The sequence below is a fragment of the Epinephelus lanceolatus genome, chromosome 15 (genome assembly GCF_041903045.1).
Source record: "Epinephelus lanceolatus isolate andai-2023 chromosome 15, ASM4190304v1, whole genome shotgun sequence".
Classification (NCBI taxonomy): Eukaryota; Metazoa; Chordata; class Actinopteri; order Perciformes; family Serranidae; genus Epinephelus; species Epinephelus lanceolatus.
Window position 1 is genome coordinate 34,218,483 of NC_135748.1, and position 11,110 is coordinate 34,229,592.

The 11,110-nt window shown below is 39.7% G+C and overlaps 1 protein-coding gene across 2 annotated transcripts; it reads left to right on the top strand.

Moving 5' to 3' along the window:
* Positions 1-1,150: 1,150 nt before the first annotated feature.
* txlnbb (taxilin beta b) lies at positions 1,151-8,087 on the top strand. 2 transcript variants are annotated; one of them, XM_033642052.2, is made up of 10 exons: positions 1,151-1,284; positions 3,075-3,330; positions 3,674-3,765; positions 3,852-4,022; positions 6,138-6,332; positions 6,595-6,714; positions 6,812-6,886; positions 6,977-7,069; positions 7,291-7,386; positions 7,510-8,087. In XM_033642052.2, exons 2-10 carry the CDS (start codon positions 3,108-3,110, stop codon positions 8,017-8,019), a joined length of 1,575 nt encoding a protein of 524 aa, XP_033497943.1. In that variant the 5' UTR covers positions 1,151-1,284; positions 3,075-3,107; the 3' UTR covers positions 8,020-8,087. The 2 variants fall into 2 exon arrangements, with proteins under 2 accessions (XP_033497943.1, XP_033497944.1); XM_033642053.2 differs by having other exon boundaries at positions 1,158-1,284; positions 3,093-3,330.
* Positions 8,088-11,110: the final 3,023 nt, after the last annotated feature.

The window sequence follows — 11,110 nt, forward strand, 5'->3', positions numbered from 1 at the left end:
TTCTATTTGCTTTGGCATACAGTATGTATTCAGATTGTGTTTGTGTTTTGTTTTTATTGTGTATTCATATTTACTGAACTGCTTTGTGCCTCTCATGTCTATGAAATTCCCTGTAAAACACACAGAGGACGAATCATTTTACCTCTCAGCTAAGATCTTTTGAGGAAAAAAAAAAAACCTCAGTAGCCAATCCGTTGTTTAGCTATTTGCATCAGAACTGGTTAGTCAGGACGGAGTGCCTCTTTTATGCTATGGGGACTTTATTGTTTGGTGCTCTACTTTTTCAGATTAAATTCAAAATTGTTTTAAAAGAATATACTTCTAACCCAAGGATGTGTGTTGCAGCTTATTTCATTTGTTTGTTTTTTATACTTGATCATTCAAAATGGCGTCCGTGCCTCTCCTCCTGCATAACTCACAATTGTTTAAATTAGAGCGCACAAGGAATCAGATGAAATCATTCACATTTTATCTGGAGGCGGAGTGTGGACACACACACACACAAAAAATCTCTCCAGAGTGAAAAATTGGAGAGACTCCTACCAGTGACATCCTCTGGTGAAAAATGATTACTGCAGTCATAACATGGAAGAAGAAGAATAAAATAAAAAATGAATGCTTCCAAAAATAGTCCTCACCTTGTGGATAATATTCAACCACTTTCAGGTTGCGGCAAATTCAGCAGCAACTCTGTGTATGAGCAGCACAGTCAGTGTGCTGCGCTCTAAGTGAATGCTGTGTTAAACGCATGTTAAGTGAGGAAATGAGTGTGATCTTTGAGAGCGTTATGCCGGCTCTTCTCTGGGTTTGGGGAGGAGGTCTGTTCTAATTCTGGCCAATCAGAGAGGCAGTTCATTTTTTTCCTCTCCTGCTCAGTGACTATGCCTGTCAGGCCCATTTGTTAGAATAATTATATGGCTGTTAACAGCATCCCAGCTTAAAATAAAATTAGTACTGTGATGGTTTAAAGCAGCAGAGGCGTTGCATGAAATGACTGCTGAAGATCTTAACAGAAAGGCTTTTAAACAATGAAGCAATCTGAGTGTATTCATTCACACAGCTACTGTATGTGAAGTCCTGCTTAGATTACAATCAGAGGACCATGGGTTGATTTTGTAAGCAGGGTGCATACAGTAACCTCTGTCCTCCCTCTCTCTGCTCAGAGTGAGCTGTGCTCCTCTGGTTTATTTTGAGGTGGTCTTATCACAGCTGTTGTATCTGTGGTGGCAGCCTGTCCCAAGCCCCTCGACACTCTTCCTTTTCCCTCTCCGGCCCTTGGTCCTGGTAAGACCCTGTTTGCTCGTTACCCTGCTTCTTCAGGGACATTTACACTTTAATAGCCAAAAAAAACCAGCCTTAAATTGTGTGCTTGAGATGGTTTCCAAAGCTGTACTTATCTTTAAGAGGTACTAATAACTGCTTGTTGGAATTTGATGGCTCTCTGAAGCTCGCCAAGTCTGTTTAAATTAAGAAGTTTTATCAGTGGAGACTTGGCTGTCATTTGTTAACAGAATGAAAAGAGATTAATTTCCTTTAAGAAATGTTTTCTACTTAATATTTAATTTCTCTGATTGTGCACCACCGCTATTGTTTCTTTGGACCTTCAAGAAATCAATAATTTCCTGCACTCATTTATTTCCAGTTGAGGCTCCATTTGGCCATCTGCCTCCTTTCAAAATATTGAATATAGATGAGGTCACTTATGTAATACTGCTGTTTTTCATAGTTGATAATGCAGCTTTTGTACACACAACCACTGACATTGACATCAATAAGAGTGGATTAGAAATAAATAAATAACTTGCCCATATTAAGAAGTTCCTAAAATAGCCTGTGGGGTCTGGAACAGGTGCCATGTGCTCTGCTTGTGAAAGCAGTGTGAAGGCTGCACTAATTTTATTCACGTAAACAGGCTCTGGCTGTGAGCCTGCACAACATGAGACAAACAGGCACAATCACTGTGGTACAATGAGACGCTCTGCGATCATTTTAACTGACTGGGGTTGAACCGTTTTCTTAAATGTGCCTGTCTTGATTGTGAAGCATAATGTGCCGTCAAGACCAAGGAAATACTGCACGTCTGTGGCAGCTGCAATTGTTTTTTCTCAATGAGCTCCTTCAGCAGAGATATATCGCTGTTTCTATGTGACTTGCGAAAAGGAAACATGGTGGTACCTGCTGAATGAAGTGGTGATTAAACAATTATTTTCATTAACAATTTAAAAAAATATTTTCTTGAATAATCATTTGGTCTAAAAACAAAGTGACTTATTTAAATGCCTTACTTTCAATAATCCAAACCCCCAAAATATTCCGTTTACTGTCACATGCCATGAAGAAAAGCAGTAAATACCAGGGGTGAGAATCACCAGAGGCCCCATGATACGATATTATCACAGTACTCAAGTCCTGATACAATTTTAGTGTGATTTTAAACATTTTGCAGTATTGTTATAATACAGACTGCAATATTTTGCAATTTATTTTATAATTATTCTTATTTTCATCTGCAATTATGTCCCAAAAAAAGATTATTAATACTCTCTAATAAGATAAAATTTTTAGCCTAATTTTAGACGAAATGAATCTGAAAAAGCAGTTTGATTTTATAACTCTAGTTGGCTACCAAAAGTTTAGTTTGTATTTCAATATTGCTAATTGTATAATATGAAAGAAATAATACTTGGAGTTCGTTCATTGATGTATTTATTTTTCCCTGTTGTAAATACTCATTTTTAAAAAAACTAAAACCACCAAAGGTTTTCCATTTGTGCTTGAAAAATACATGTCTTTAAATTATCTATGATCAAAATAGTTGCAAATGAATTGTCTTCGACTACTTGATAAATTAACTAATTGCTGCAGCTCTAATCAGCAAAATCCACCTGGCAATTTATCCGTTTCTGTTTCACAGTTGCAGTAAGAAAAGTTGAGGTATAAAAAATAGAATTACTGATTTAGTTTCTGGGTCCTGATATTGTTCATGCTGGTTCACTATCACACTGTCATGCTTTACATGGACACTTCAATAGAAGATGAATGAATATTAATTTTACTCCTTGGGCTCATTACAGAAACTGTTTCCCTCTCAGTAATAGCTCAGAATAATGGAGGCTTGTCCTGTACCCATGGGTCCCGAGGCGTCGCCAGCCGAGGGTCGGCACATTGACCTGACAGAGGACCTGGCCCAGCAGCTGGAGGACATCATTAGCACCTACCAGGCTGACGAGAATCCCGCTGAGCCAGAGGACACAGAGGAGGTCACAGCCGTCAAAGAGGCAGACACCCGCAAGGACCAGAAACTGGAGAAGAAGATGCTCAAAAACCTAGGTGTTTTTTTTTCTTTTCCTCAAAATGTTTTATCGATTTTAGCCGAGGTGGGTTTCATTCAGCTCAGTCAGCAAAAGTCCAAGTTGCACTGAAACTGATAGGTGTGTAAATAGAGCTGTAATGCGTGTAAGTGCATCCATCTGCGTCAGACGAGCAGGTAAAATAGTATTTCCACATGCCTTTTATAGTTGGCGACAGACTTCTCGTAACCCCATATTCCAAAATAATTTCTGCATATTTTGTCTGATGAATAACATTCACCTTGTGCTCCAGAGTAATCAAAATGAATTAAGTTCAAACTTTGTGACTGACATGTGATGTATATTTCTCTGTGGCTGCTCAGGGAAAGAAGCCATGCTGCTGATGCAAAGTTTGAACAAACTCAACACTCCAGAAGAGAAACTGGAAGCCATCATCAAGAAGCACGCTGAGCTGGTGAGCGGAAAGACACCGAAAACTGGACACAGTATATATCACTACTGTTGTGGGCATTTGGTGGATTTGTCTGTGTCTTTCCTCAGTTGGAGGAGCATCGGAGCGACCAGAAGCAGCTGAAGGTTCTGCAGAAGAAGCTGCTCCAGGTGATGAAGGAGAAGGACCAGCTGCAGAGCGAGCACAGTCGGGCCGTGCTGGCTCGCAGTAAACTGGAGGGACTCTGCCGAGAGCTGCAGAGGCACAACAAGACCTTAAAGGTACTTCAGCTCCTGTCATAGCAGCTCTTCATGTAGTAGTAGAAGTATTATACATGAATAACTTAAAAGACCAAATCTCTTACAGACATGGTGTCTAATCTGAGCTACTGGTTTTGCCATTTGTTAGTTGACTTTAAGGTGCCATGACGTTGTCACCATATGTTGTGCAGCTCTACAGGAGGTGACGCCAGTTGGCATCAAGGATCAACCCATGTGTCAAAGCTCAGGGTTTGACCTCTTAAACTGCCACAACTCCAGTTGTAAAGTCCAAGTGTCATTTAAACCAGCGAATCTCATTTCTAATTCTAGTGGAGATCCTACAGTTATACAAAGATATTGAATACAGCTCATCAGGCTGATTTAAATTAAATAATTCACAGGACATCTACAATATATTTACATCTGATTGAAAGGAGCAGATACTGCACCTTTAGTTGTGATGATGTGTGATGCAGCTTTTATGTGTGTTAGGACTAGGTATGGGACAACATGAAAATTTAATGTAATCCTGGCCAAAATAATCATGATTCATTATTTCAATAATCATCAAAATATGCTTGAAAATGGCACTAAAACATACTGGAATAACTTTATCTTACATTTCATTGAGAAACAAATAATTTTAGAAAGGACACACGTCTTTGTTCTTTGGTAAACATCCATTTCAGTAGAAAAACAAACAATGAAACAATCTTAAACAGCCTGGCTTTTCATCTACTTGAAATGGCATCATATCTTTCCATATGAAATATGCCTATGTTTGATTAAGATCTGTTTTATATTTTTAAGTTGGTGTATATGCAGCAAATGCAGCTGGATACGATATTCACCATAAGCCCGATAATGGAAATTCACCACAGTCAACTTATTGTAAGTGTTTTTTAAATCGCAGTGCTGCATTTAATCACACCATTGTCTCATTCCTGGTTAAAACAAAACATACATTCAGCTCTATGCATACAGTGTGGAAAAACTATTAATAATTTCAAGGGATATAAAGGGCAATCTAATGGTAAAACCATGGCTCTTCCTTGATGTACTGATTTATAATGCTTCAGATGTGAAGTAATAACAGAATATAACTGGGGAAAGTCCTTTCAATTGAATTCTTCAGAGGGTTTTTATACTGATATCTATGGCTGGAAGAATAACTACTTAAGTCAAAACAAGTAGCTGATTAATCAACTGATCGATTCATCATTTGGTAAAATGATTTTTCTGACAAAAACGCTAAACATTATCTGATCATAGCTTCTCAGGTGTGAGGGCTTCCTGCTTTTCTTTTTTAAGGTGACAGTTGATTGAATATATTGAGGTTTTGGATGGTTAGTTGGACAAAATAAGCAACTTGAAGATCATAATTTTGGTTTTTGGAAATACTGAGTGGCATTTTTCACTATTCAATGACTGTTTTCTCAATGACCCATTTAGTCTTTAAACTATCAGCAGATCAATAAATAACAAAAATAATAATTTGTCACAACTCTAATAACGTCACGGTGATACAGTGGTTAGCACTGTTGCCTCACATCGAGTTCAGGATTTGACCCCAGGGTAGTGGAGCCCCTCTGTGCAGAGTTTGCATGTTATCCCCATGTCAGCGTGGGTTTTCTCCAGGTACTGCAGCTTCCTCCCACAGTCCAAAGACATGCAGGTTAATTGGTGACTCTAAATTGTCCGTAGGTGTGAATGTGAGTGTGAATGGTTGTCTGTCTCTATGTGTCAGCCCTGTGATAGTCTGGTGACCTGTCCAGGGTGTACCCTGCCTCTCACCCAGTGTCAGCTGCAATAGTTTCCAGCATCCCGCGACCCCTAACAGGATACGGAAAATAAATGAATGAATAATAACCTCACACTTACAGAAAGTTATTGCAGTTTGATTCCTCCGTGTGTCCTGCAATAGACATTTGATTTTTAGGCTTTTCCGTTGTAAGAGAAAAAGACGCAGAGAGTACAACCACAGCTGTTTCTTTACTGAAAGACCTTCACAGATTTCACTGTTGCACGAACACCTGGGAATTGTATGAAATCAGTGGATGAGCTAAAGATGCTCCTAGCTCTATGTCACTGTGCTAACTGGAAATGTATCATATATAATCTGTCTCTGAAATGCAGGAAGAGACCCTACAGAGGTGCAGAGAGGACGACCTGAAGAGGAAAGAGATCACCACCCACTTCCAGGGGACGCTGAGCGAGATTCAGGCCCAAATTGAGGAACACAGCAGCCGCAACACCAAGCTGTGCCAGGAGAACAGCGCTCTGGCAGAGAAACTGAAGGGGCTCATTTCACAATACGACCAGCGAGAGGCGGTATGGATCCTGCCACGTACTGAGCACACACAGGTTCAAAACAGAATCACACAGAGTTTAATCTACATGCAAACCTAAATGGCCCGTGCTTTAAAACCTCGCACATCTGGGCCTCAGTGCCAGTTTCAAAAACATGAATCATTTGCAAATTTCACAGGTCTTACATTTATTATTGACAGTGTTTCACTTTTATGCAGCCAAAGACTCCCTGAGCAAGAAATGAAACAGCTTTCTCTCATAAATCCCCCTGATTGTCTTCCAGAACCTGGAGAAGGTCTTCAAACACAGAGACCTGAAAGAAAAGCTGCTGGAAACCAAACTCGCGCAGGCCAACATGATACTGAAGGAGACAGAGGAGAAGCACAAGCTGGAAAAAGAGCTTGTAAGTTTTGTGTATCAGATTTGTTGGGTGCTCCCGAGCATTTTTAATCCCTTATTTGCAATTCTAATCCCCTAATGCTAATTTTAATATTCCACAGCTGCTAAAACAGGCGGCAGAGCATAAAATGAAAGTGAAGGTCATGAAGGAGCAAGAAATCGATATGAAGAGCCAGGTACAGTAACAGGGCATCATGAGAAAAATTGACTTGTTATTCTTCCTCTCTAGGGGCACGTATAATGTTTTCCTCACTGTTTCTCCTCAGCTCGATATGTACTCCAAGAAGTTTGATGAATTCCAGGGCACAGTATCAAAGAGTAACAGTGTCTACAGCGACTTCAAACAGGACATGGACAAAGTAAGAGCGGTTTCACAGAATATTTGAAGTCAGCTTCATGATATTGGTTAGAATATTTAGTGTATCTGGGAATAAAAACAGGAATAAGAGAAAGAAATCCCATGAGATTTATGCAAACATTACATCTGACACACTGTATAATCCTACACTCGATTGTGGCAGCTATATTTAGAAGTGGCTTTGATTGTGTACTGTGTAACGTGATTTTTTTTGTGGTGTAGATGGCAAAGAGAATGAAAAAGCTGGATAAAGAGTGCCAGTCATGGAAGTCTCGCTTTGATGGCTGCAACAAGACTCTCCTTGACATGGTGGCAGATGTAAGAAACACTTTTCTTCTGTCAGTTATAGCCCCAAACAAGGATTTGTTTCTTCTTTAACCAGAAAAGACAAAGATTCCCCCACTTTTACAAATAATTTTCATGCATTTTAAACCTTTACAGAAAGCAATTAAGGAAAAGGAGTTTGAGCTCCTCACCGTCAAGAACCAGAAGCTTGAAAATCTGTGCAGGGCTTTGCAAGGGGAGAGGAAGAATCTTTATGAGAAGGTGCAGGGAGCTGGAATTCAACCAGACATCAACACTACTGAACCAACAGAGAAGGAGAACCCTGAGGCGCTGGAGACTCCTGAAGCCCCTAAAGACGATGACACCATCCAGACTACTGCAACCGCAGCTGCCTCAACTGCCCCTGTCGGGACACCAACACCCGCAACTCCACTGACCAAGGAACTGGCTAAACTGAAGGCTGAGCAGGCCCGCCTGAAGGAGATCGCCAGCTCTTTTACAATCTCTCATGTTATAGCCACAGAAACAGTCGATAGCCAATCACAAGGACTCTCTGAGGGCGTCCAGGAGCCAGTGGAGAATGACAGTAATGGTGAACATCTCCAGGAAGTCTTGGAGGATGGATGCCAAGAACAGAGAGATTTGGAAATGGAGTCAGTTGATTAATGCTGCAACTAATGTGGAAAAGAAATCTGGCTCATGTGAGATTCACAGCAATAAAAAGAAAAATGCTGGCGATGTGTTCAGTGTCTGATCCTGATATCTCAAGATTTAAGAGAGGGTTCATTTTAGTCGCTGCAACAGGCCAAATACAACTAAGCAGTTTTATGCATTTTCTAACCCAAAGACCAAAATGTAAAGGAAGTTTTGTCAAACTTCCACTGTTTAGATTGTCCTGATTGATCATCAGTGCAAAAGATTAACAACTGTCTTATAAAAATATCTGGTTCTTTAAAAAAAAGTCAAAGGTAAAAGACTGAGTACATAAAGAAACAATGTTATAAGTTAACTATGGCTCCTAAGATGCATTTGAGTAAGAGACATTCACGTTGCTGCAAAGAAGTTGCATATTCTAAAATGTGAATGTGAATCTTGTGAATCTTCAGCCCAGCAGCACAAATCCATACAATTAGCACAGTTTCAAGATGGACACCCAAAATTAGCGTCACAAATTCTGTATATGACCAAATGTTTTGCCTTCTGTTCCTTATGGTGTTAAATAATGGCCAGAAAGGTGTTTTTGTAGAACACTATGATGTCACAGTGAAGCTGACCTTTGACCTTCTGGATATAAAATGATATCACTTCATTCTATCCTGAAATTTTGTCATAATGAGTGTAGAAATTCTCGAGTTATGGCCAAAAACATTTTTGTGAAGTCACAGTGACCTTGACCTGTGACCACCAAATTCTAATTAGTTTATCCTTGAGTCCAAATGGACGTTTGTGCCAAATCTGAGGCATTGAGATACAGTGTTCATGAGAATGAGATGGACACAAGGTCAGAGTGACCTTGACCTTTAACCATCAAAATTCAACGAGTTCATCCTTGATTATAAGTGGACATTTGTGTCAAATTTAAATTTCCTCAAGGCCTTCTTGAGACATTGTGTTCACGAGCATGAAAGGGACCAGAGCACCACGACCGCGACCTTTGATGTATAACCACCAAAATCTTATCAGTTCATCATTGAGTCCAAGTGGAAGTTTGAGCCAAATTTGAAAGAATTCCCTCAAGGCATTCTTAAGATATTGCGTTCATAAGAATGGGATGGACATACTGTATGTACGCACATAGATAGGTATGTACATACAGATGGTCAGACGAACAACCCAAAAACATAACATCTCCAGCCTCGGCTATTGCCTGCATGGAGGCATCAAACTCTATTCTCTCTATTTTGGAATAAATCAGGGGAGCAGATCTATGTTCACAGGGTCCAACATTTCCCAGTTTAATATTCTGTTAAGACACATCAGCCCTCCTATTGTGTTCATGCCACTTTCTTGTCCCTCTCTGTCCCTTAAATATCTTTGGCTTTCTCTGCATAACAATAAATAACACATAGCCACGAATAGATTGACATCTAAGGTTAAAATTGACAAGTAAGATTGCGTGTGAATGTTTCAGAACCCCTTTTTGGGTCTTTTGTCCTAACCTTAACCTGTTTGGTGTTCGGAAAAGTTAGTTGCTATGAATGTCTTACCCTAACCTGACCCTTGACCTCTTTCCTAACCTTAACCTGTTTAGCAATGGGAATTAAACATCGTCCTGGACCTCTATTCTAACCCTGAAGTATCCCCTTTTCATTTCTTAATTGGTTTGTTGTTATTTTTCCATTAAAATATATATTTTTTAATGTCTTGGGGGCCAATTACTTTTAGAACTGTTCTCCTAACAGAAACAACAACTTTATTTAGACAAAGCTTCTGGCAGTACAATTTAATTTTTCCCTACGTCATGATTTCAGTCCCCTGTCATATTGAGCAAATAAAGAGCTGCTGATCAGGTTCTCATTATGTGCTACAGAGCTGGGGAACATAGGACCCTTTGTTAGTTTCCATTATGTGCCATATAAATGTGGGAGACATACGACCCTGGGAACATAGGAATGACCCCTAATTTAGAAACTATGCTGTGTTCAGTTCACAACTGAAACAACAAAGCATTTTGAAATTTGTGCATCTGACTGAGCCTTTCAAATAACATTGAGAGCATCGTTTAAGGGAAAAAAAAAAAATGAGTGCACTGAAGGTGGTGAAGCACTTCCAGAACTAGCTGTTTCTCTTCCTAATCAGCACCTCTTTTCACAAATCTGCATAACGGTTGTCATGTAGAGTTATTTTACCTGCAACATAAGCAACAACTTGAGAAGCTAAACGAGCTAGAAGACATTCAGGGGCGCCTCTAGCAATTCATGTATAGGTGCCGTCTCACTCCCTCTTCTCAGCCTTGCAGTTCATACAACTGAAGTTTCATCCAGTAACCACTATAACTAATGGCAGAACAGTACCAGATTTTTCACCTTCTTCACATTGGATTGTGATGTTTATCACAACTTAAGCAATATTTGCAGCCTTATAGTAGATACAGAGCTCTTCTCTACTGGAAAAGCTCCAGTCCATGTTCGATTTTGCCCCTCCGTGGCACAGCAGCCTTCAGTGTTGATATGCCATTATTAATGACGTGAAACCAATCTGACAGTGCTGTGGGCGGGACATTAGGCTAGACTACAGAGAGGTGACTAAAGACAGAGGCGCTGCATCAGAGCTAAAGAAGTGCATTTTTAATCAAGTTATTTTATCCAGCGTTAGCTTTTAAATCGTAAAAAAAAACGAAACAAAAAGAAAATCAACATGTGGCGGTCAGTGATAATAGTTTGGCAGACTGCCACAAATAAATCAATGTATGGGAAACACTGCAATTTAGTTTTGCATTTCCAAGTTCAGGGACTCACAGGGGACAGCTTAAAAAAACTGAAGCAGCAACCCTCCAAAAAGACTGGAACTTAAATTTCCCATAATACAACCAACCCTCTCTATCTGCTGTCTGTAATAAACATGTTCTCTCTGGAAAAAATTGTCAGACCTGAAACTAAGGTCCTTCCAGAGCCACAGAAGATATTTTACAATCATTCTCACTAACAGTGGTAATTCTGATGAGTCAACTAATCTTCCTGTGTAAAATCAGTGGAGTGCCCCTTTAAAATGAGCTCAAACAGGCAATCTTTTGTTTATCCATTTACCCAGAGTGGAC

Bases quoted from the DNA above. Each gene is read 5' to 3' on its own strand.
- txlnbb (XM_033642052.2), top strand. From the start codon at position 3,108: ATGGAGGCTTGTCCTGTACCCATGGGTCCCGAGGCGTCGCCAGCCGAG. The intron at 6,715-6,811 runs GTAAGTTTTGTG...AATATTCCACAG, and splicing joins ACAAGCTGGAAAAAGAGCTT to CTGCTAAAACAGGCGGCAGA. The intron at 7,070-7,290 runs GTAAGAGCGGTT...TTTGTGGTGTAG, and splicing joins TCAAACAGGACATGGACAAA to ATGGCAAAGAGAATGAAAAA.